The sequence below is a fragment of the Oncorhynchus mykiss genome, chromosome 9, assembly GCF_013265735.2.
Source record: "Oncorhynchus mykiss isolate Arlee chromosome 9, USDA_OmykA_1.1, whole genome shotgun sequence".
Taxonomy (NCBI): Eukaryota; Metazoa; Chordata; class Actinopteri; order Salmoniformes; family Salmonidae; genus Oncorhynchus; species Oncorhynchus mykiss.
Genome location: NC_048573.1, coordinates 69,540,887 through 69,567,269, shown reverse-complemented (window position 1 = coordinate 69,567,269; position 26,383 = coordinate 69,540,887). Strand labels below are relative to the sequence as shown.

At 45.0% G+C, this 26,383-nt stretch overlaps 2 protein-coding genes across 4 annotated transcripts in view; both read right to left on the bottom strand.

The window, feature by feature from the left end:
* Positions 1–26,383, bottom strand: part of tnr5 (Tumor necrosis factor receptor superfamily member 5) — a gene marked incomplete at its 5' end in the record, with an annotated part of 1,066,050 nt that overhangs the window by 811,105 nt on the left and 228,562 nt on the right.
* The window catches only part of LOC110531259 (protein kinase C zeta type-like), a 154,263-nt gene that overhangs the window by 51,986 nt on the left and 75,894 nt on the right, over positions 1–26,383 (bottom strand). For all 3 annotated transcript variants that reach the window (XM_036988861.1, XM_036988860.1, XM_036988859.1), the window contains exons 4-8: positions 25,007–25,097; positions 22,072–22,124; positions 20,564–20,758; positions 5,212–5,309; positions 1,763–1,849 (exon numbers count right to left, since the gene is read on the bottom strand). In XM_036988861.1, the coding sequence (XP_036844756.1) occupies positions 1,763–1,849; positions 5,212–5,309; positions 20,564–20,758; positions 22,072–22,124; positions 25,007–25,097 (524 nt within the window). The remainder of the gene's footprint in view (positions 1–1,762; positions 1,850–5,211; positions 5,310–20,563; positions 20,759–22,071; positions 22,125–25,006; positions 25,098–26,383) is intronic.

Sequence of the window (26,383 nt, the reverse complement as noted above, 5' to 3'; positions counted from 1 at the left end):
GGAGAGAGAGGACGGGAGAGACAGCGTTGGAGAGAGAGGACGGGAGAGAGAGGACGGGAGAGACAGTGATGGAGAGAGAGGACGGGAGAGACAGCGATGGTGAGAGAGGACGGGAGAGACAACGATGGAGAGAGAGGACGGGAGAGACAGCGATGGAGAGAGAGGACGGGAGAGACAGCGATGGAGAGAGAGGACGGGAGAGACAGTGAGGGAGAGAGAGGACGGGAGAGACAGCGATGGAGAGAGAGGACGGGAGAGACAGCGATGGAGAGAGAGGGCGGGAGAGACAGCGATGGAGAGAGAGGACGGGAGAGACAGCGTTGGAGAGAGAGGACGGGAGAGACAGCGATGGAGAGAGAGAGGACGAAGAGACAGTGAGGGAGAGAGAGGACGGGAGAGACAGCGATGGAGAGAGAGGACGGGAGAGACAGCAATGGAGAGAGAGGACGGGAGAGACAGCGATGGAGAGAGAGGACGGGAGAGACAGTGAGGGAGAGAGAGGACGGGAGAGACAGCGTTGGAGAGAGAGGACGGGAGAGAGAGGACGGGAGAGACAGTGATGGAGAGAGAGGACGGGAGAGACAGCGATGGTGAGAGAGGACGGGAGAGACAGCGATGGAGAGAGAGGACGGGAGAGACAGCGATGGAGAGAGAGGACGGGAGAGACAGCGATGGGAGAGAGAGGAAGGGAGAGACAGCGATGGAGAGAGAGAGGACGAAGAGAAAGTGAGGGAGAGAGAGGACGGGAGAGACAGCGATGGAGAGAGAGGACGGGAGAGACAGCGATGGAGAGAGAGGACGGGAGAGACAGCGATGGAGAGAGAGGACGGGAGACAGTGAGGGAGAGAGAGGACGGGAGAGACAGCGTTGGAGAGAGAGGACGGGAGAGAGAGGACGGGAGAGACATTGATGGAGAGAGAGGACGGGAGAGACAGCGATGGTGAGAGAGGACGGGAGAGACAACGATGGAGAGAGAGGACGGGAGAGAGCGATGGAGAGAGAGGACGGGAGAGACAGCGATGGAGAGAGAGGACGGGAGAGACAGTGAGTGAGAGAGAGGACGGGAGAGACAGCGATGGAGAGAGAGGACGGGAGAGACAGCGATGGAGAGAGAGGGCGGGAGAGACAGCGATGGAGAGAGAGGACGGGAGAGACAGCGATGGAGAGAGAGGACGGGAGAGACAGCGATGGAGAGAGAGGACGGGAGAGACAGCGATGGAGAGAGAGGACGGGAGTGACAGCGATGGAGAGAGAGAGGACGGGAGAGACAGCGATGGAGAGAGAGGACGGGAGAGACAGCGAGGGAGAGAGAGGACGGGAGAGACAGCGATGGAGAGAGAGGACGGGAGAGACAGCGATGGAGAGAGAGGACGGGAGAGACAGCGATGGAGAGAGAGGACGGGAGTGACAGCGATGGAGAGAGAGAGGATGGGAGAGACAGCGATGGAGAGAGAGAGGACGAAGAGAGTGAGGGAGAGAGAGAGGACGGGAGAGACAGCGATGGAGAGAGAGGACGGGAGAGAGAGTACGGTGGCTACGGACAGAGATTGGGACTTGAATATACGGCGATACCGCCAACTTCATCCACTTCACCGATGTGCCTTTCATGTTGGGATTCTAATAGGGCCTCGTCCTCCTCAAAACTAATGGATACGTTTGCAGGGGAAACGGCAGAGAGCCATGTTTAATGGTTGATTGACGGGTTCTATCCGTATGCTGTTGAAGTACCGGAGGTACTGGTGTAGAATGTCTGTTTGTTTACCTCGCATGTTCTTCTGGTAGTTTCCGTTGCCGTTGCATATGAAACATCAGATCCCCTCCGTTGACGTACTCGATCACGAGAAATAACCTAGAATCGGAAGAACAGGGAAGGAGTAGATATTGGGAAACAGTCTTGGGAGAGTATCTGAAGGTTGAATGTATCCGAAGTGGTCCTTGTACCAAGATTGCCATTTTCCCAAACAATAGTCAAGTATTGTCATTGTACAAGGGGAGGCTGCATGGATGCCAATTCAATTATAATTTATCTTAGTTTAAGTTCTTTGTAACAATCAATGTCTTCAATGTCGTGAAATTGGTGATTTTTTTTCTTACACAAAAGTAATTTTTGCTCTAAAAACCCCCAGTAAAAAAAGCCTGGGTGAAAATGACCTTCCCCAATGCCTCTTAACATTCTGTTTGGTTTTACAGGTCATGGTTAATGGTCTGACGGTAAACTCTCTGTAAACTCTCTCATGGCCTACCAGTAATTGACTACAACTGTACATTTCTTAAGTTACAATGAGAAGTCTGTTATTGAATGCATCACTATTCCCAGAAGCCACAGCTCTGTAGTTTCTTACTTCACACTGAAAATGAACAGAGGTCTAATGGCATGTCATTCAGAACCAGTGGGACAGCTACAGAGAAACGGTACCTTTTATTTAACCACATCATGTCATTCAGAACCAGTGGGACAGCTACAGAGAAACGGTACCTTTTATTTAACCACATCATGTCATTCAGAACCAGTGGGACAGCTACAGAGAAACTGTACCTTTTATTTAACCACAGCATGTCATTCAGAACCAGTGGGACAGCTACAGAGAAACGGTACCTTTTATTTAACCACAGCATGTCATTCAGAACCAGTGGGACAGCTACAGAGAAACGGTAGCTTTTATTTAACCACAGCATGTCATTCAGAACCAGTGGTGTAAAGTACTTAAGTAAAAAATACTTTAAAGTACTCCTTAAGTTGTTTTGGGGGAAATATGTACTTTCCTTTACTATTTATATTTTTGCCATCTTTTACTTTTACTTCACTACATTCCTAAAGAAAATAAGGTACTTTTTACTCCATACATTTTCCCTGACACCTAAAAGTACTGGTTACATTTTCGAATGCTTAGCAGGACAGGAAAATGGTCCAATTCCAGCACTTATCAAGAGAACATCCTTGGTCATCCCTACCTGCCTCTGACCTGGAGGATTCACTAAACACACATGCTTCGTTTGTAAATTATGTCTGAGTGTTGGAGTGTGCACCTGACTATCTGTCAATTATGTCTGAGTGTTGGAGTGTGCACCTGACTATCTGTCAATTATGTCTGAGTGTTGGAGTGTGCACCTGACTATCTGTCAATTATGTCTGAGTGTTGGAGTGTGCACCTGACTATCTGTCAATTATGTCTGAGTGTTGGAGTGTGCACCTGACTATCTGTCAATTATGTCTGAGTGTTGGAGTGTGCACCTGACTATCTGTCAATTATGTCTGAGTGTTGGAGTGTGCACCTGACTATCTGTCAATTATGTCTGAGTGTTGGAGTGTGCACCTGACTATCTGTCAATTATGTCTGAGTGTTGGAGTGTGCACCTGACTATCTGTCAATTATGTCTGAGTGTTGGAGTGTGCACCTGACTATCTGTCAATTATGTCTGAGTGTTGGAGTGTGCACCTGACTATCTGTCAATTATGTCTGAGTGTTGGAGTGTGCACCTGACTATCTGTCAATTATGTCTGAGTGTTGGAGTGTGCACCTGACTATCTGTCAATTATGTCTGAGTGTTGGAGTGTGCACCTGACTATCTGTCAATTATGTCTGAGTGTTGGAGTGTGCACCTGACTATCTGTCAATTATGTCTGAGTGTTGGAGTGTGCACCTGACTATCTGTCAATTATGTCTGAGTGTTGGAGTGTGCACCTGACTATCTGTCAATTATGTCTGAGTGTTGGAGTGTGCACCTGACTATCTGTCAATTATGTCTGAGTGTTGGAGTGTGCACCTGACTATCTGTCAATTATGTCTGAGTGTTGGAGTGTGCACCTGACTATCTGTCAATTATGTCTGAGTGTTGGAGTGTGCACCTGACTATCTGTCAATTATGTCTGAGTGTTGGAGTGTGCACCTGACTATCTGTCAATTATGTCTGAGTGTTGGAGTGTGCACCTGACTATCTGTCAATTATGTCTGAGTGTTGGAGTGTGCACCTGACTATCTGTCAATTATGTCTGAGTGTTGGAGTGTGCACCTGACTATCTGTCAATTATGTCTGAGTGTTGGAGTGTGCACCTGACTATCTGTCAATTATGTCTGAGTGTTGGAGTGTGCACCTGACTATCTGTCAATTATGTCTGAGTGTTGGAGTGTGCACCTGACTATCTGTCAATTATGTCTGAGTGTTGGAGTGTGCACCTGACTATCTGTCAATTATGTCTGAGTGTTGGAGTGTGCACCTGACTATCTGTCAATTATGTCTGAGTGTTGGAGTGTGCACCTGACTATCTGTCAATTATGTCTGAGTGTTGGAGTGTGCACCTGACTATCTGTCAATTATGTCTGAGTGTTGGAGTGTGCACCTGACTATCTGTCAATTATGTCTGAGTGTTGGAGTGTGCACCTGACTATCTGTCAATTATGTCTGAGTGTTGGAGTGTGCACCTGACTATCTGTCAATTATGTCTGAGTGTTGGAGTGTGCACCTGACTATCTGTCAATTATGTCTGAGTGTTGGAGTGTGCACCTGACTATCTGTCAATTATGTCTGAGTGTTGGAGTGTGCACCTGACTATCTGTCAATTATGTCTGAGTGTTGGAGTGTGCACCTGACTATCTGTCAATTATGTCTGAGTGTTGGAGTGTGCACCTGACTATCTGTCAATTATGTCTGAGTGTTGGAGTGTGCACCTGACTATCTGTCAATTATGTCTGAGTGTTGGAGTGTGCACCTGACTATCTGTCAATTATGTCTGAGTGTTGGAGTGTGCACCTGACTATCTGTCAATAAAAATGTAAATTGTGCTCTCTGGTTTGCTTAAAAGAAGGAAGTTGAAATTATTATTATTTTTTTATACTTTAAGTACATTTTAGCAATTCCATTAAATTTTGATACTTAAGTATATTTTAAACCAAATACTTTTAGACTTTTACTCAAGTAGTATTTTACTGGGTGACTTTCACTTTTACCTTAATAGAAAACGACTCAAGTATCTTTACTTTTACTACAGTATGATTATTGAGTACTTTTTCCACCTCTGTTTAGAACACATTATCCATGTAAAAAGCAACTTGTTGGAATCTATAGTCTCTTTTTTTTCGTCCCAATTGACACCCCATTTCCTAAAAGTAGTGCACTACTTTTGACCCAAGGCCCATAGGGTTCTGGTCTAAACTAGTGCACTAAATAGGGAACAGGGTACCATTTGGGACATAGCCTCTGTCTGCCTCTTACCGGCTCTCTGTCTGAAAGCAGGAGTGAAGGCCCACTAAAAACGGATTGGTAGACGCCTGCTCAAACACATGCTTCTCTGTCTGCACCCAATCGATGTCCTGTTGGAGAAGGAATGAGAGGGAGAGAGAGCGAGAGAGAGGATGGAGCAAAAGAGAGAGAGATGAAAAGATAACACATTAGCAACCATTGTTTGTATCCATACAGTAACAGCATCCTGTCATAGCAGACAGACTACCTGCTCTGCCTTTCATGTCTCTGTGATGTCAACTCAGTTCCCCAGAGGAAGAAATAGTGGAACGACACAACACAAAGCAGCCATTTTCTTAATTTCTCATTGCTCAGTACAATACAAGAACATTTGATCTAAGCCACTATATTCTACTTAATGGATTTCTACTGTCCTGGTACTGTGCATTTGGAAAGTATTCAGACCCCTTGACTTTCTAAATTTTGTTACACCACAGCCTTATTCTAAAATGGATTCAATAGTTTTTCCCCCTCAATCTACACACAATACCCCACAATACCCCATAATGGCAAAGCAAAAACTGTTTTTTAGAAATTGTAGCAAATTTAAAAAAATAACAAACATCACATTTACATAAGTATTCAGACTCAGTACTTTGTTGAAGCAACTTTGCCAGTGATTACAGCCTCGATTCTGCTTGGGTATGATGCTACAAGTTTGGCACACCTGTGTTTATGGATTTTCTCCCATAATTCTCCGCAGATCCTCTCATGCTCTGTCAGGTTGGATAAGGAGTGTCGCTGCACAGCTATTTTCAGGTCTCGGAGATGTTCCATCTGGTTCAAGTCCAGGCTCCAGCTGGGCCCCTCAAGGATATTCAGAGACTTGTCCCGAAGCCACTCTACCATAAAGGTCTGACTGGTGGAGTTCTGCAGAGATGTTTGTCCTTATGGAAGGTTCTCCCATCTCCACAGAGGAACTCTGGAGCTCTGTCAGAGTTACCATTGGGTTCTTGGTCACCTCCCTGACCAAGGCCCTTCTCCCCTGATTGCTCATTTTGGCCGGGCGGCCAGATCTAGGAAGAGTCTTGGTGGTTCTACCGTTTAACTTGTTCCATTTAAGAATGATGGAGGCCACTGTGTTCTTGGGGACCTTCAATACAGCAGACATTTTTTTGTACCCTTCCTCAGATCTGTGCCTCGACACAATCCTGTCTCTGAGCTCTACGGACAATTCCTTTGACCTCAAGGTTTGTTTTTTGCTCTGACATGCATTGTGGGACCTTATATAGACAGGTGTGTGTCTTTCCAAATCATGTCCAATCAATTGAATTTACCACAGGTGGACTCCAATCAAGTTGTAGAAACACCTCAAGGATGATCAATGGAAACAATTTGGAGTCTCATAGCAAAGGGTCTGAATACTTATGTAAATAAGGTATCTGTTTTTATTAATAAACATTGGCAAAAATATCTAAAAACCTATTTTTGCTTTGTCATTATGGGTATTGTGTGTAGATTGATGAGAATTTGTATTTATTTAATCAATTTTAGAATAAGGCTGTAACGTAACAACATGTTGAAAAGGGAAACAGTTTGAATACACTGTATCAACCCTTAAGTTTAAACTATCTCTTATGAAGGAAAGACTGAGTAAATCGACTGGAACATGGATCCAATTGAGGTAGAAGTTACCCTACTGATGACTTCAACTGTCTACTTTCCAATGAATAACATAGAAGGCATAAAACTCAAGAAATGGAACACAGAAATACATGGAAAAAATGGGATGAATAAGTAACTAAAATGCACAGATGAAGGAACGGTTCAGCGTCTACACGCTACGACATTCATTTGCGGTCGTTACTTGATAGTACTACTGGACTACAATCTAACACGTAGGAATAAAGGAAAACTAAAGGGGCCCGATCACAAATAGAAACACTAGTTAGAGAAAGGGGCACCTTTTGTTTTCTCTTCCTCTGGCGAATGAAGACGTAAAAAGAAACACAGGAAGCACTAAAACACTGCATAAACAATGAACACCTAGATGACCACACATTGAACACCTAGATGACCACACATTGAACACCTAGATGACCACACAATGAACACCTAGATGACCACACAATGAACACCAAGATGACCACACAATGAACACCTAGATGACCACACAATGAACACCTAGACGACCACACAATGAACACCTAGATGACCACACATTGAACACCTAGATGACCACACAATGAACACCTAGATGACCACACAATGAACACCTAGATGACCACACAATGAACACCTAGACGACCACACAATGAACACCTAGACGACCACACAATGAACACCTAGACGACCACACAATGAACACCTAGACGACCACACAATGAACACCTAGACGACCACACAATGAACACCTAGACGACCACACAATGAACACCTAGACGACCACACAATGAACACCTAGACGACCACACAATGAACACCTAGACGACCACACAATGAACACCTAGACGACCACACAATGAACACCTAGACGACCACACAATGAACACCTAGACGACCACACAATGAACACCTAGACGACCACACAATGAACACCTAGACGACCACACAATGAACACCTAGACGACCACACAATGAACTCCTAGACGACCACACAATGAACACCTAGACGACCACACAATGAACACCTAGACGACCACACAATGAACACCTAGACGACCACACAATGAACACCTAGACGACCACACAATGAACACCTAGACGACCACACAATGAACACCTAGACGATCACACAATGAACACCTAGACGACCACACAATGAACACCTAGACGACCACACAATGAACACCTAGATGACCACACAATGAACACCTAGATGACCACACAATGTTAATTCCCTGCAATTCTACACATTTTACCATGGGTCATGGATCATCTTTTGGCAGTTTTACAGTTAATTTCCTGCAATTCTGCACATTTTTGCAATGGGGTGAAGAGAAATCTTTGCCGTTTTAAAGATAATTTCCAGCAATTCTACACATTTTTCCATTACTTATGTTAATATGATATCTGAGTGAGAGTGACTACAAAATCAATGGGGTCCCCTGGAGGTCAGAGAGCAATTCATTTGCAAGCCCAGGCCAGTTCCAACAGAGTGTAAGCAGATTACAGAGCCCTGGCTGTGATTGCGCTATGAAGTCACGGATGAAGACAGATATCTGTTGTTTTTCCAGGACATGGCCTTATACTTCCTCTTCTGAAAGTGTTCGGGTGGGTCTAGTGTTTGGGTGGGTGGGTCTAGTGTTTGGGTGGGTGGGTCTAGTTTTTTTGGTGTGTCGGTCTAATGTTTGGGTGTGTGGGTCTAGTGTTTGGGTTGGTCTAGTGTTTGGGTGTGTGTGTCTAGTGTTTTAGTGGCTGGGTCTAGTGTTTGGGCGGCTGGGTCTAGTGTTTGTTTGGGCGGCTGGGTCTAGTGTTTGTTTGCACAGCCGGGTCTAGTGTTTGAGCGGCTGGGTCTAGTGTTTGTTTGGGCAGCTGGGTCTAGTGTTTGGATGGGTGGGTGAGTCTAGTGTTTGGGTGGGTGGATCTAGTGTTTGGATGGGTGGGTGGGTCTAGTGTTTGGATGGGTGGGTGGGTCTAGTGTTTGGGCGGCTGGGTCTAGTGTTTGTTTGGGCGGCTGGGTCTAGTGTTTGGGCGGCTGGGTCTAGTGTTTGGATGGGTGGGTGGGGTGGGTGGGTCTAGTGTTTGGGCGGTTGGGTCTAGTGTTTGGATGGACGGTTGGGTCTAGTGTTTGGATGGACGGCTGGGTCTAGTGTTTGTTTGGGCGGCTGGGTCTAGTGTTTGTTTGGGCGGCTGGGTCTAGTGTTTGTTTGGGCGGCTGGGTCTAGTGTTTGTTTGGGCGGCTGGGTCTAGTGTTTGTTTGGGCGGCTGGGTCTAGTGTTTGTTTGGGCGGCTGGGTCTAGTGTTTGTTTGGGCGGCTGGGTCTAGTGTTTGGGCGGCTGGGTCTAGTGTTTGGATGGGTGGGTGGGGTGGGTGGGTCTAGTGTTTGGGCGGTTGGGTCTAGTGTTTGGATGGACGGTTGGGTCTAGTGTTTGGATGGACGGCTGGGTCTAGTGTTTGTTTGGGCGGCTGGGTCTAGTGTTTGTTTGAGCGGCTGGGTCTAGTGTTTGTTTGGGCGGCTGGGTCTAGTGTTTGTTTGGGCGGCTGGGTCTAGTGTTTGTTTGGGCGGCTGGGTCTAGTGTTTGTTTGGGCGGCTGGGTCTAGTGTTTGGGCGGCTGGGTCTAGTGTTTGTTTGGGCGGCTGGGTCTAGTGTTTGGGCGGCTGGGTCTAGTGTTTATTTGGGCGGCTGGGTCTAGTGTTTGGGCGGCTGGGTCTAGTGTTTGTTTGGGTGGCTGGGTCTAGTGTTTGGGCAGCTGGGTCTAGTATTTGTTTGGGCGGCTGGGTCTAGTGTTTGTTTGGGCAGTTGGGTCTAATGTTTGTTTGGGCGGCTGGGTCTAGTGTTTGGATGGGTGGGTGGGTCTAGTGTTTGGATGGGCGGGTGGGTCTAGTGTTTGGGTGGGTTGGTCTCTTCACTATCTATACATCTCTATCACTGTTGTTAACCAACTGCCAATCAACTCATAGAAATACACAAAGAACATATACATATTTCACTACTTTAAATTGGAGATAGCCCTCAGTGGTTCTGGCCTTGTTGTCACAGAAGCGATCAATGGCAATCGGTGATCGGCAGTATGCCCTCTTTCTACCTCTATGGATTAATGGAAAGATTGGAGGTGCACCCTCTAGGTTCTATATCTATGATAGCAAGCTGTCTGGCTTTGGCTGGGGGGCGGCCATGTTTCTTTCTTAAAGCTGGGTCTTGGCTGCCTTGAAAGAGACAGGATGCCAAGCCGTGGTGCTGACTAGACTGAACCCAGGCCAGGGACTATCTAGGCTGAACCCAGGCCAGGGACTGACTCCCATGGACTGACTAGGATGAACCTGGGCAGGGACTGTCTTGGCTGAACCTAGGCCAGGGACTGACTCCCATGGACTGACTAGGCTGAACCTGGGCCAGGGAGTGTCTAGGCTGAACCTGGGCCAGGGACTGTCTTGGCTGAACCCGGGCCAGAGACTGTCTTGGCTGAACCTGGGCCAGGGACTGTCTTGGCTGAACCCGGGCCAGTGACTGTCTTGGCTGAATCTGGGCCAGGGACTGTCTAGGCTGGACCTGGGCCAGGGACGGTCTAGGCTGAACCTGGGCCAGGGACTTTCTAGGCTGAACCTGGGCCAGTGACTGTCTTGGCTGAAGCTAGGCCAGGGACTATCTAGGCTGAACCCAGGTCAGATACTGTCTCCTAAAATACCCTCCCGTTCCTCATCAGGCCCGAAATATGGCCAGCAGTGACCCCTCTGCAGTCAAATGACCAAATTGCCCTCTAGAGGCCTCATGGTTGGAATGTTATTCATATTTTTCCTAATAAACATCATTTAAAAGAAACCACAAAAAAGCTGGTGCTCCTATGTCAAATGGTTTTGTTATATTCAGTCTTCTGTGATGTATAAAAAGTGTAATATTGGGATGCAAACTCTAAATGTAATACATTTCAACTCTATATCTGACATGGTACAGATGTCTTCTTTTTTTAAGCCCATAACCAAGTGTGTGAGATGCATACTTTTGTTTCAAAGTAGATTTGTTTAAGACTACCAAGAAACACCCTGTGTGATGCTGATTTAGCACACTGCAGTAAAAGGTTCATATGTAAACACACCCGTCTGTCTGCCTCTGACAACTTTCTGACGTCCCTGAAATTGACATCTGGGCAGGGCTTTGTTTGGCTAAGCCTGGCGCTTTGCTGTTATATTGACAATGGTAGTCAAGGAAGAGTGGTTCTGTTTTTTAAAAGCTGATTGAACTTGAACTCTTTCTGCTGTTGTGGTTTTCTGTTTACACATTCGAGGAGTACTTTACTAAATAAATAAATAATTATACACCTGTTGTTTACGAAGCATGTGACAAATTATCAAGATCGATAATGAGAGATATATAAAGAGAGCTCTATAATGAGATATATAAAGAGAGCTCTATAATGACAGATATATAAAGAGAGCTCTATAATGAGAGATATATAAAGAGAGCTCTATAATGACAGATATATAAAGAGAGCTCTATAATGAGAGATATATAGAGAGCTCTATAAGGAGAGAGATATAAAGAGAGCTCTATAATGAGAGATATATACAGAGAGCTCTATAATGACAGATATATAAATCACTGGTGTAAAATAGTTGTCTCTGGCCCCCTCCCAGTTAGGGGGAGTGATGAGCTCTACAGCAGAGTCTAACAACTCAATCGCTGGTTGAAAACAGTTTTTTTGCCCCTCCCAAAATATAGAATTTGTAGATAATTGGCCCTCTTTCTGGGACTCACCCACAAACAGGACCAAGCCTGGCCTGTTGAGGAGTGACGGACTCCATCCTAGCTGGAGGGGTGCTCTCATCTTATCTACGAACATAGACAGGGCTCAAACTCCCCTAGGTCCACAATAAAATAGGGTGCAGGCCAGGCAGCAGGCTGTTAGCCAGCCTGCCAGCATAGTGGAGTCTGTCACTAGCACAGTCAGTGTAGTCAGCTCAGCTATCACCATTGAGACCGTGTCTGTGCCTCGACCTAGGTTGGGCAAAACTAAACATGGCGGTGTTAGCCTTAGAAATCTCACTAGGATAAAGACCACCTCCATTCCTGTCATTATTGAAAGAGATAGTGATACCTCACATCTCAAAATAGGGCTACTTAATGTTAGATCCCTCACTTCCAAGGCAGTTATAGTCAATGAACTAATCATTGATCATAATCTTGATGTGATTGGCCTGACTGAAACATGGCTTAAGCCTGATGAATTTACTGTGATAAATGAGGCCTCACCTCCTGGTTACACTAGTGACCATATCCCCCGCGCATCCCGCAAAGGCGGAGGTGTTGCTAACATTTCTGATAGCAAATTTCAATTTACAAAAAAAAAAACATTTTCGTATTTTGAGCTTCTAGTCATGAACTCTATGAAGCCTACTCAATCACTTTTTATAGCTACTGTTTACAGGCCTCCTGGGCCATATACAGCGTTCCTCACTGAGTTCCCTGAATTCCTATTGGACCTTGTAGTCATAGCAGATAATATTCAAATTTTTGGTGACTTTAATATTCACATGGAAAAGTCCACAGACCCACTCCAAAAGGCTTTCGGAGCCATCATCGACTCAGTGGGTTTTGTTCAACATGTCTCCGGACCTACTCACTGCCACAGTCTGGACCTAGTTTTGTCCCATGGAATAAATGTTGTGGATCTTAATGTTTTTCCTCATAATCCTGGACTATAGGCCCACCATTTTATTATCTTTGCAATCCAACAAATAATCGTCTCAGATCCCAACCAAGGAGCATCAAAAGTCGTGCTATAAATTCTCAGACAACCCAAAGATTCCCTGATGCCCTTCCAGACTCCCTCTGCCTACCCAAGGACGTCAGAGGACAAAAATCAGTTAACCACCTAACTGAGGAACTCAATTTAACCTTACGCAATACCCTAAATGCAGTTGCACCCCTAAAAACATTTGTCATAAGAAACTAGCTCCCTGGTATACAGAAAATACCCGAGCTCTGAAGCAGGCTTCCAGAAAATTGCAATGGAAATGGCGGCACACCAAACTGGAATTCTTCAGACTAACTTGGAAAGACAGTACCGTGCAGTATCGAAGAGCCCTCACTGCTGCTCGATCATACTATTTTTCCAACTTAATTGATGAAAATAAGAACAATCCAAAATGTATTTTTGATACTGTCGCAAAGCTAACTAAAAAGCAGCATTCCCCAAGAGAGGATGGCTTTCACTTCAGCAGTAATAAATTCATGAACTTCTTTGAGGAAAAGATCATGATCATTGGAAAGCAAATTACGGGGCAAATTAATTCCTCTTTAAATCTGCGTATTCCTCGAAAGCTCAGTTGTCCTTAGTCTGCACAACTCTGCCAAAAACTAGGATCAAGGGAGACACTGAAGAGTTTTAGTACTATATCTCTTGACACAATGATGAAAATAATCATGGCCTCTAAACCTTCAAGCTGCATACTGGACCCTATTCCAAATAAACTACTGAAAGAGCTGCTTGGCCCTCCTATGTTGAACATAATAAATGGCTCTCTATCCACCGGATGTGTACCAAACTCACTAAAAGTGGCAGTAATAAAGCCTCTCTTGAAAAAGCCAAACCTTGACCCAGAAAATATAATAAACTATCGGCCTATATTGAATCTTCCATTCCTCTCAAATTTTTTTGAAAAAGCTGTTGCACAGCAACTCACTGCCTTCCTGAAGAAAAACAATGTATACGAAATGCTTCAGTCTGGTTTTAGACCCCATCATCGCACTGAGACTGCACTTGTGAAGGTGGTAAATTACCTTTTAATGGCGTCAGACCGAGGCTCTGCATCTGTCCTCATGCTACTAGACCTTAGAGCTGCTTTTGACACCATCAATCACCACATTCTTTTGGAGAGATTGGAAACCCAAATTGGTCTACACTGACAAGTTCTGGCCTGGTTTAGATCTTATCTGTCGGAAAGATATCAGTTTGTCTCTGTGGATGGTATGTCCTCTGACAAATCAACTGTAAATTTCGGTGTTCCTCAAGGTTCCGTTTTAGGACCACTGTTGTTTTCACTATATATTTTACCTCTTGGGGATGTCATTCGAAAACATAATTTTAACGTTCACTGCTATGCGGATGACACACTGCTGTACATTTCGATGAAACATGGTGAAGCCCCAAAATTACCCTCACTGGAAGCCTATGTTTCAGACATAAGGAAGTGGATGGCTGCAAACGTTCTACTTTTAAACTCGGACAAAACAGAGATGCTTGTTCTAGGTCCCAAGAAACAAAGAGACTTTCTGTTGAATCTGACATTTAATCTTGACGGTTGTACAGTCGTCTCAAATAAAACTGTGAAGGACCTCGGGGTTACTCTGGGTATCCTGATCTCTCTTTTGACGAACATATCAAGACTGTTTCAAGGACAGCTTTTTTCCATCTATTAACATTGCAAAAATCAGAATCTTTCTGTCCAAAAATGATGCAACATTTTTTATCCATGCTTTTGTCACTTCTAGGTTAGACTCCTGCAATGCTCTAATTTCCGGTTACCCGGATAAAGCACAAAATAAACTTCAGTTAGTGCTAAATACGACTGCTAGAATCCTGACTAGAACAAAAATGTTTTATCATATTACTCCAATGCAAGCCTCCCTACACTGATTCCTGTTAAGGCAAGGGCTAATTTCAAGGTTTTACTGCTAACCTATAAAGCATTACATGGGCTTGCTCCTACCTATCTCTCTGATTTGGTCCTGCCGTACATACATACACGTACGCTACAGTCACAAGACGCAGGCCTCCTAATTGTCCCTAGAATTTCTAAGCAAACAGCTGGAGGCAGGGCTTTCTCCTATAGAGCTCCATTTTTATGGAACGGTCTGCCTACCCATGTCAGAGACGCAAACTCGGTCTCAACCTTTAAGTCTTTACTGAAGACTCATCTTTTCAGTGGGTCATATGATTGAGTGTAGTCTGGCCCAGGAGTGGGAAGGTGAACGGAAAGGCTCTGGAGCAACGAACCGCCCTTGCTGTCTCTGCCTGGCCGGTTTCCCTCTTTCCACTAGGATTCTCTGCCTCTAACCCTATTACAGGGGCTGAGTCACTGGCTTACTGGGGCTCTCTCATGCCGTCCCTGGAAGGGGTGCGTCACCTGAGTGGGTTGATTCACTGATGTGGTCATCCTGTCTGGTTTGGCGCCCCCCCTTGCGTTGTGCCATGGCGGAGATCTTTGTGGGCTATACTCAGCCTTGTCTCAGGATGGTAAGTTGGTGGTTGAAGATATCCCTCTAGTGGTGTGGGGGCTGTGCTTTGGCAAAGTGGGTGGGGTTATATCCTTCCTGTTTGGCCCTGTCCGGGGGTGTCCTCGGATGGGGCCACAGTGTCTCCTGACCCCTCCTGTCTCAGCCTCCAGTATTTATGCTGCAGTAGTTTATGTGTCGGGGGGCTAGGGTCAGTTTGTTATATCTGGAGTACTTCTCCTGTCCTATTTAGTGTCCTGTGTGAATCTAAGTGTGCGTTCTCTAATTCTCTCCTTCTCTCTTTCTTTCTCTCTCTCGGAGGACCTGAGCCCTAGGACCATGCCCCAGGACTACCTGACATGATGACTCCTTGCTGTCCCCAGTCCACCTGGCCGTGCTGCTGCTCCAGTTTCAACTGTTCTGCCTTATTATTATTCGACCATGCTGGTCATTTATGAACATTTGAACATCTTGGCCATGTTCTGTTATAATCTCCACCTGGCACAACCAGAAGGGGACTGGCCACCCCACATATGCTCTCTCTAATTATCTCTTTCTTTCTCTCTCTCGGAGGACCTGAGCCCTAGGACCATGCCCCAGGACTACCTGACATGATGACTCCTTGCTGTCCCCAGTCCACCTGACCGTGCTGCTGCTCCAGTTTCAACTGTTCTGCCTTATTATTATTCGACCATGCTGGTATTTATGAACATTTGAACATCTTGGCCATGTTCTGTTATAATCTCCACCCGGCACAGCCAGAAGAGGACTGGCCACCCCACATAGCCTGGTTCCTCTCTAGGTTTCTTCCTAGGTTTTGGCCTTTCTAGGGAGTTTTTCCTTGCCACCGTGCTTCTACACCTGCATTGCTTGCTGTTTGGGGTTTTATGCTGGGTTTCTGTACAGCACTTTGAGATATCAGCTGATGTAAGAAGGGCTATATAATTACATTTGATTTGATAGCACAGACATAATTCCATTAAAAGTGCAATCCGGGGTTAAAAAAACAAAGCAGTCACCCCGCCACTTGTTTTTTGAAATTGTTAAGGGACAGGGCAGGAAAAATGTATGTATCAATCCTGTACTGCCCTTTTAACAGTATGTTGAGTGTTGACTGGTCCTGTGTGGCTCAGTTGGTAAACCAACACTACTGTAGGTTGCTCTGGATAAGAGTGTTTGCTAAACCTCTAACATGTAAAATGCTATAGAAGGAACGGTCTTCTCCACAATAATAATTGGTTGTATGTAGTGTTGTCTGTCTCCGAGTTATACATTTAAACTTGAAGAACTCACATAATTACAAGCCAAGAGAAGCTTCTCTCTCTCTATTATCAGAAACACCTATCCTCTCACTGTAATTCTGTCAGTCATGTGATATGCACTACATTCGAAGTCGGTAGTTTAGATACACTGGAGTCATTAAAACTTGTTTTTCAACCACTCCACAAATTTCTTGTTAACAAACTATAGTTTTGGCAAGTCGGTTAGGACATCTACTCTTTGTACATGACACAAGTCATTTTTCCAACAATTGTTTACAGACAGATTATTTCACTTACAATTCACTCTATCACAATTTCAGTGGGTCAGAAGTTTACATACACTAAGTTGACTGAACTTTAAACAGATTGGAACATTCCAGAAAATGATGCCATGTCTTCTGATATGCTAATTGACATCATTTGAGTCAATTGGAGGTGTATCTGTGGATGTATTTCAAGGCCTACCTTGAAACTCAGTGCCTCTTTGCTTGACAAAATGGGAAAATCAAAAGAAATCAGCCAAGACCTCAGAAAAAAATTGTAGACATCAAGAAGTCTGGTTGATCCTTGGGAGCAATTTCCAAACACCTGAAGGTACCACGTTCATCTGTACAAACAATAGTATGCAAGTATAAACACCATGGGACCACACAGCCGTCATACTGCTCAGGAAGGAGACGCGTTCTGTCTCCTAGAGATGAATGTAGTTTAGTGCGAAAAGTGCAAATCATTCCCAGAACAACAGCAATGGACCTTGTGAAGATGCTGGAGGAAACAGGTACAAAAGTATCTATATCCACAGTAAAATTAGTCCTATATCGACATAACCTGAAAGGCACCTCAGCAAGGAAGAAGCCACTGCTCCAAAACCGCTATAAAAAAGCCAGACTACGGCTGGCTGCAACTGCACATGTGGACAAAGATCGTACTTTTGGAGAAATGTCCTCTGGTCTGATGAAACAAAAATAAAACTGTTTGGCTATAACGACTATCGTTATGTTTGGAGGAAAAAGAGGGAGGCTTGCAAGCCGAAGAACACCATCCCAACCGTGAAGCACGGGGGTGGCAGCATCATGTTGTGGGGATGCTTTGCTGCAGGAGGGAATGGTGCACTTCACAAAATAGATGGCATCATGAGGAAAGACAATTATGTGGATATATTGAAGCAACATCTCAAGACATCAGTCATGTTAAAGCTTGGTCGCAAATGGGTCTTCCAAATGGACAATGACCCCAAGCATACTTCCAAGTTATGGCAAAATGGCCTAAGGACAACAAAGTCAAGGTATTGGAGTGGCCATCACAGAGCGAGCTAAATCACTTCTATGCTCGCTTTGAGGCAAGCAACGTTGAGGCATGCATGAGAGCATCAGCTGTTCCGGACGACTGTGTGATCACACTCTCCGTAGCCGACGTGAGTAAGACCTTTAAACAGGTCAACATTCACAAGGCTGCGGGGCCAGACGGATTACCAGGACGTGTGCTCCGGGCATGTGCTGACCAACTGGCAGGTGTCTTCACTGACATTTTCAACATGTCCCTGGTTGAGTCTGTAATACCAACATGCTTCAAGCAGACCACCATAGTCCCTGTGCCCAAGAACACAAAGGCAACCTGCCTAAATGACTACAGACCCGTAGCACTCACGTCTGTAGCCATGAAGTGCTTTGAAAGGCTGGTAGTGGCTCACATCAACACCATTATCCCAGAAACCCTAGACCCACTCCAATTTGCATACCACCCAAACAGATCCACAGGTGAGGCAATCTCTATTGCAATCCACATTGCCCTTTCCCACCCGGACAAAAGGAACACCTATGTGAGAATGCTATTCATTGACTACAGCTCAGCGTTCAACACCATAGTACCCTCAAAGCTCATCACTAATCTAAGGAACCTGGGACTAAACACCTCCCTCTGCAACTGGATCCTGGACTTCCTGACGGGCCGCCCCCAGGTGGTGAGGGTAGGTAGCAACACATCTGCCACGCTGATCCTCAACACTGGAGCTCCCCAGGGGTGCGTGCTCAGTCCCCTCCTGTACTCCCTGTTCACCCATGAATGCATGGCCAGGCACGAATCCAACACCATCATTAAGTTGGCAGACGACACAACATTGGTAGGCCTGATCACCGACAAGACAGCCTACAGGGAGGAGGTCAGAGACCTGGCGTTGGTGCCAGAATAACAACGTGTCCCTCAACGTAACGAAGACTAAGGAGATGATTGTGGACTATAGGAAAAAGGAGCACCAAGCACGCCCCCATTCTCATCGACGGGGCTGTAGTGGAGCAGGTTGAGAGATTCAAGTTCCTTGGTGTCCACATCAATAACAAACTACAGCTGCAACATCGAAAGCATCCTGACCAGTTGCATCACTGCCTGGTATGGCAATTGCTCGGCCTCCGACCGCAAGGCACTTCAGAAGGTAGTGCGTACGGCCCAGTACATCACTGGGGCAAAGCTACCTGCCATCCAGGACCTCTACACTAGGCGGTGTCAGAGGAAGGCCCGGACTATTTACATTGTGTGTGTGTCCCAACCCCTCTTTTACGCTGCTGCTACTCTCTGTTTATCTTAAATGAATAGTCACTTTAAATATACATTCATGTACATACTACCTCAATTGGGCCCCGACCAACCAGTGCTCCAGCACATTGGCTAACCGGGCTATCTGCATTGTGTCCCACCACCCACCAACCCCTCTTTTACGCTGCTGCTACTCTCTGTTCATCATATATGCATAGTCACTTTAACCATATCTACATGTACATACTACCTCAATCAGCCTGACTAACCGGTGTCTGTATATAGCCTTGGTACTGTTATTTTAAATGTATTTTTACTGTTGTTTTATTTCTTTACTTACCTACCTACACACACACACACACACACACACACACATACATACCTTTATTTCACACCATTGGTTAGAGCCTGTAAGTAAGCATTTCACTGTAAGGTCTACTACATCTGTTGTATTCGGAGCATGTGAAAAACGTTGATTTGATTTGAAAGCCCTGACCTCATCCTATAGAAAATGTGTGAACAGAACTGAAAAAGCATGTGTGAGCAAGGAGGCCTATAAAACGAACTCAGTTACATCAGCTCTGTCAGGAGGAATGGGCCAAAATTCACCCAACTTATTGTGGGAAGCTTGTGGAAGGCTACCTGAAACGTTTGACCCAAGTTAAACAATTTAAAGGCAATACTACCAAATACTAATTGAGTGCATGTAAACTTCTGACCCACTTGGAATGTGATGAAATAAATAAAAGCTGAAATAAATCTTTCACATTCTTAAAATAAAGTGGTGATCTTAACTGACCTAAAACAGGGAATTTTTACTAGGATTAATTATCAGGAATTGTGAAAAACTGAGTTTAAATGTATTTGGCTAAGGTGTATGTAAACTTCCGACTGTATGTATAATAGTAATACCATAGCTCCACCTAGAGGTGGAAACCAGAATATCTCTCAATAATTCTTCAAACTCATCATCCTCAGTTTTTTTAAATCTTCCCTTCTCTTCTCCTTACTTATTTTACTGCCTCAGTTCTTCTCTCTTGACTGTACTTCTTTAAATCAATTTGACTCATAGTTTTCCTCGTTAAGGCCAATTTACGTTACAATAACTTCTTCCTGTCTTTGTTACCATTCCTTCACGCCACCTCATCTTTTTCCACTTCTCTTTTCCTCCTCCTGAGATCCTCTTTTTTTCTCATTTCATCCCCCGGCTTCTGTGGACTCATTCACTCTTTTTCCTCCCTTTACTCTACTCCTCTTTTCATCTCTGTCCTCCTGCTCCCCTCCCTCCCTCCCTCCCTCCCTCCCTCCCTCCCTCCCTCCCTCCCTCCCTCCCTCCCTCCCTCCCTCCGTCCCTCTACTCTACTCCTCTTTTCATCTCTGTCCTCCTGCTCCCCCCCTCCCTCCCTCCCTTCCTTCCTCCCTCCCTCCCTCCCTCCCTCCCTCCCTCCCTCCCTCCCTCCCTCCCTCTACTCTACTCCTCTTTTCATCTCTGTCCTCCTGCTCCCCCCCCCTCCCTCCCTCCCTCCCTCCCTCCCTCCCTCCCTCCCTCCCTCCCTCCCTCCCTCCCTCTACTCTACTCCTCTTTTCATCTCTGTCCTCCTGCTCCCTCCCTCCCTCCCTCCCTCCCTCCCTCCCTCCCTCCCTCCCTCTACTCTACTCCTCCTCTTTTCGTCTCTGTCCTCCTGCCCCTCCCTCCCTCCCTCCCTCTCCTGCCTCTCACCTCGTCGTCGTGCACCAGTTCCTTCTTGACCACCTTCATGGCGTAAATCTGTTCATTCTTCTTGAGTCGCACCAGCAGCACCTTGGCGTAGCTGCCGCGGCCGATCACCCGGATCAGGTCAAAGTCCCCCAGGCCCAGCGCCATCTCCTGGGAGATCTTGATACCGTCGATCCTGCCCACCACCTCTTTGATGTCCTGAAGGGGCGGTTTGGATGGGAAATACATGTTAGAAAAGACCCAGATACCAGCACAATGTTGAATGCCCCTGTTGTTTATTAAAACCTTATGGTTATAGACAGAGCTGGAATCATGGACAAGTAGATATGATACTAACATATGTGTGTGTGTGTCTACCTGTGTGACATTTTTGTGTGATAAAATATACTGAACAAAAATATAAACGCAACATGCAACAAATTCAAAGATTTTACTGAGTTACAGTTCATGAGTGGCTCCCTACTCACTGGGGAGCCAGGCCCACCCACTGGGGAGCCAGGCCCAGCCACTGGGGAGCAGGCCCACCCACTGGGGAGCCAGGCCCAGCCACTGGGGAGCAGGCACAGCCACTGGGGAGCCAGGCCCACTCACTGGGGAGCCAGGCCCACTCACTGGGGAGCCAGGCCCACCCACTGGGGAGCCAGGCCCACTCACTGGGGAGCCAGGCCCACCCACTGGGGAGCCAGGCCCAGCCACTGGGGAGCAGGCCCACCCACTGGGGAGCCAGGCCCAGCCACTGGGGAGCAGGCACAGCCACTGGGGAGCAGGCCCAGCCACTGGGGAGCCAGGCCCAGCCAATCATAATTCGTTTTTCCCCACAAAAGGGCTTTATTACAGACAGAAATATTCCTGTTTCATCAACTGTCCAGGGGCTGGTCTCAGACGATCCCGCAGGTGAAGAAGCCGGATGTGGAGGTCCTGGGCTGGCGTGGTTAAACGTGGTCTACAGTTGTAAGGCCGGTTTGACGTAATGCCAAATTCTCTAAAACGACGTTGGAGGTGGCTTATGGTAGAGAAATTAACATTCAATTCTCTGGCAACAACTCTAGTGGACATTCCTGCAGTCAGCATGCCAATGGCACGCTCCCTAAAAACTTGCGACATCTGTGCACAATTTAGAGTGGCCTTTCATTGTTCCCAGCATAAGGTGCACCTGTGTAATGATCATGCTGATTAATCAGCTTCTTAATATGCCAAACCAGTCAGGTGGATGGAATATCTTGGCAAAGGAGAAATGCTTATTAACTGGGATGTAAACTCATTTGTGCCCAAAGTTGAGAGAAATAATATGTTTGTGCGTGTGGAACATTTCTGGGATCTTCTATTTCAGCTTATGAAACTTGGGACCAACACTTTACATGTTGCGTTTATATTTTTGTTCAGTGTAGTATGGGCTGTTCTGTGTTCTAGAAACAGAATAGAATGTTTCACATTCTAGAATACCAGAACAATCCTCATCATAAACGTATGCATGAATGACTTATTTACTTTGTGTGTCTAAATTAACTCACCTTCGAGTCCTCTTCCACTGTGTCCACTTTGCGACTGTGTGGTAGGAAAGTTACTGAAGAGAGAGAACAACTTGTTACCTGAGTTGTGATGGAAAGTTCTATCCAGAGAAGACTGGGCATTAAAAACAGATATTTAGTCTAAAGCCATCTCCATTTAAATAATATACAGTATAACATGATATATAGCAGACGCTTTTATCCAAAGGCACTTATAGTCATGAGTGCATACATTTTACTTATGGGTGGTCCTGGGAATCATACCACTATCCTGGAGTTGCAACTGCCAAGCTCTACCAACTGACCTACAGAGGACCATGCTCTACCAACTGAGCTACAGAGGACCATGCTTTACCAACTGAGCTACAGAGGACCAAATAGGATTCTCCTCAAGAATCCATGGCTCCATCTCAATGAATATTTTCGTGATTCCTTGCATCCTATCTTCTCGCCTCAACCGTATTGAAAGGAAAAGGTAGAAAATAATTTTGAGAAGGAGACAAGCAGAGAGGATTTGAGAAAAGATTCATTGAGAAAGAGTGAGAATCTTAATTGCATTGCCTTGATTCCTTGTGTCCTCTCTCCTCGCCTCCTTCTCAAAACCCATTGGATGAGAAGATCAGAGAGAGGGCACGAGGAATCAAGGAAATGCAACAGAATCTCCGATAATCAAGGGAGCATTGTGGCTGATGTAGTTCACCTTTGTGGCCAGCAGAGGGCATCATTCTCTTCAGAGTGAGTTGCAGCTTCTTCCTGCCTCTGCCCAAGTAGGTCAGCCCATTGGTGAGTACTGCTACTATACTGGACTATACTGTCCTGATAATATACTGTACTGGACTATACTGACCTGTTAATATACTGTGCTGGACTATACTATACTGGACTATACTGTTATTTACTGAACTGGACTACACTGTACTGGACTGTACTGTACTGGACAATACTGAACTATACTATACTGGACTGTACTGTACTGGCCTATACTTGACTGTTAATACACTGTACCGGACTATACTATACTGGACTATACTGGACTGTTAATATACTAACTGGACTATACTATACTGGACTGTACTGGACTATACTATACTGGACTGTACTGGACTATACTATACTGGACTATACTGGACTATACTATACTGGACTATACTGTACTGGACTATACTGAACTGGACTGTACTGTACTGGACTATACTGTACTGGACTATACTGAACTGGACTATACTGGACTATACTGTACTGGACTATACTGAACTGGACTATACTGGACTGGACTATACTGGACTGTACTGTACTGGACTATACTGGACTATACTATACTGGACTGCAATGTACTGGACTATACTGGACTATACTATACTGAACTGGACTATACTGGACTATACTGTACTGGACTATACTGAACTGGACTATACTGGACTGTACTGTACTGGACTATACTGAACTGGACTATACTGTACTGGACTATACTGTACTGGATTATACTGAACTGGACTATACTGGACTATACTGTACTGGACTATACTGAACTGGACTATACTGGACTGTACTGTACTGTACTGGACTATACTGTACTGGACTATACTGTACAGTAATGTACTGTCCTGGGCAATACTGAACTGTTAATATACTGTGCTGGACTATACTATACTATACTGTACTGGACTATACTATACTGTACTGGAATATAATGTACTGTTAATATACTGTACTGGACTACACTGAACTATACTAGACTGTCATTTACTGTACTGGTCTATACTATACTGTTAATATACTGTGCTGGACTATACTATACTATACTGTACTGGACTATACTGGACTGTACTGGACTATACTGTACTGTTAATATACTGTGCTGGACTATACTATACTATACTATACTATACTGTACTGTACTGGACTATACTATACTGTACTGTTAATATACTGTGCTGGACTATACTGTAATATACTGTACTGGACTATATTGTACTGTTAATATACTGTACTGGACTATACTATACTGTACTGGAATATACTATACTGTACTGTTAATATACTGTGCTGGACTATACTGTAATATACTGTACTGGACTATACTATACTGTACTGGACTATACTGGACTGGACTATACTATACTGTACTGGACTATACTGGACTGGACTATACTGTAATATACTGTACTGGACTATACTGTACTGGACTATACTGTAATATACTGTACTGGACTATACTGTACTGGACTATACTATACTGTACTGGACTATACTATACTGTACTGAACTATACTGTACTGGACTATACTATACTGTACTGGACTATACTATACTGTACTGAACTATACTGTACTGGACTATACTGTACTGGACTATACTGTAATTTACTGTACTGGATCAGTTTACAACATTTTTAACATGAGTTTTTCTGGATTTCTTTGTTGTTTTTCTGTCTCTCACTGTTCAAATAAACCTACCATTAAAATTATAGACTGATGATTTCTTTGTCAGTGGGCAAACGTACAAAATCAGCAGGGGATCAAATACTTTTTTCCCTCACTGTATTTGTAATATTACATAGTAGTGCATAGAAACGAAGCTTTGGGACCAGTCTGTAAACAACAATGGCATGCTGATTCAAACATGCTCTTATCTCGCTGTGTGGGAGGAGTCTTCTTCATTTTATTTTTTTTATAAACCTGGAAATCTAGTTATTGGTTTTGATTTAATTGTGTCTTTAAAGCCTTTGTAATTAGTATTCACAAAGTGTTTTCAGGGTAGGAGCGCTGCTCTAGGATCAGTTTGACCTTTTCATAATGAATAAAGACAGATTAGCACTCCTACTCTGAGACACTTTTTGAATACAGGCCCAGACTTGATACCAAGACTAAGGACACAAGGTCTTCTACTTCTCATATATTGTCTATATTGAAAGAAACAATATTTTATAGGAACTGACTTCCATCTGTATCCTCTGTGTGTTCAGGGGGGAGGTCCACCTCTTCATTCTTCTCATCTAAAGGGGGCTCCTGTGATGGCATGACTGGATCCTGCCAAGAGAAGACAGGCAAATAGCTGCATGTGGTTTGAGGCTGCTTACAGAGCATCCTGACTATGTCCTTGGAGACACTGGGAAGAAGAGGCTTCAGTTTTTAGAGGTTTTCCATTGATAGACATCTTAGGCACATGGAGGTATCTTTTCAACATATTAAAGAACACAGAAGTTGAGAAGTCTGGATATTTCTCGCAACAATGCACTTATATGAATAATTGTATGCGGTTCTAACCATGGAGGCATTGGCTTTTCAAAGGGGATCAAAGTGTTTGTTGATAGAGCATTGTCTGATTGCAGCCTATTAGTACATCCTGACTATTGACCTGGGTTTTCGGCACCAGGTTTGTTGTAGTCCAGCCCTGGATTCCAGGCCTCGCTCACATTGTTCTGATTGGCTGTCAGTAGATGTAGATTTTTCTAAAACAACCACCCCTTCCATACCTCTTCAGAAGTGCAGAGTAAGCTAATTTACAGTGTTAGCATTGCTAGGAAACGCTATTTTTGAAAATTTATATTTAGGAAATTGTTTTTATTTTGATATCATTTGGCTGAAATGACATTTCCCCACGTGGGCACCAGTGAAATGTTTTGGCTTTCAGTTTCGATTATCCGCCTCTGTTTGAATGTGCCTATTCCTATTGTTGGGAGGGGCAAATGGCTTGGATACCCATTTTTAAATTTACATATTAGTCATTTAGCAGACGCTCTCACCCAGAGCGATTTACAGTTAGTGCAATCCTCTTAAGATGGGCGGGATGGCAGTTCCTCTTGCTCGTAGGCAAGTACAATGGTCTTGTAGTGGATGCGAGCTTCGTGGAGTGTGCGGAGAAGTGGGCTGACATGGAAGAACTTGGGAAGGTTGAGTTCTGGATAAGTTGCAGGGGTTTGATGGCACAATTGGGGAGCCCAGCAAACAGCGAGTTGCAGTTGTCCAGATGTTATAAGCATGAACCTGCAGGAACGAGTCACTGCTTTGATGTTCGCAGAGAACGACAGGGTGTAGTTCAGGGTTACGTCAAGGTTCTTTGCACTTTGAGAGGGGGACACTGTAGAGTTGTCAACCGTGATGGAGAGGTCTTTGAGCAGGCAGGCAGGCCTTCCACGGGAGGAAGAGCAGCTCCACCCGGTCGAGGTTGAGCTTGAGGTGGTGGGCCGACATCCAAGCTGAGATATCTGCCAGGCATGCAGAGATGTGTGTCGCCACCTGGGTGTTAGAAGGGTGGAAGGAGAAAAGTAGTTGAGTGTCATCCGAATAGCAATGATAGGAGAGACCATGTGAGA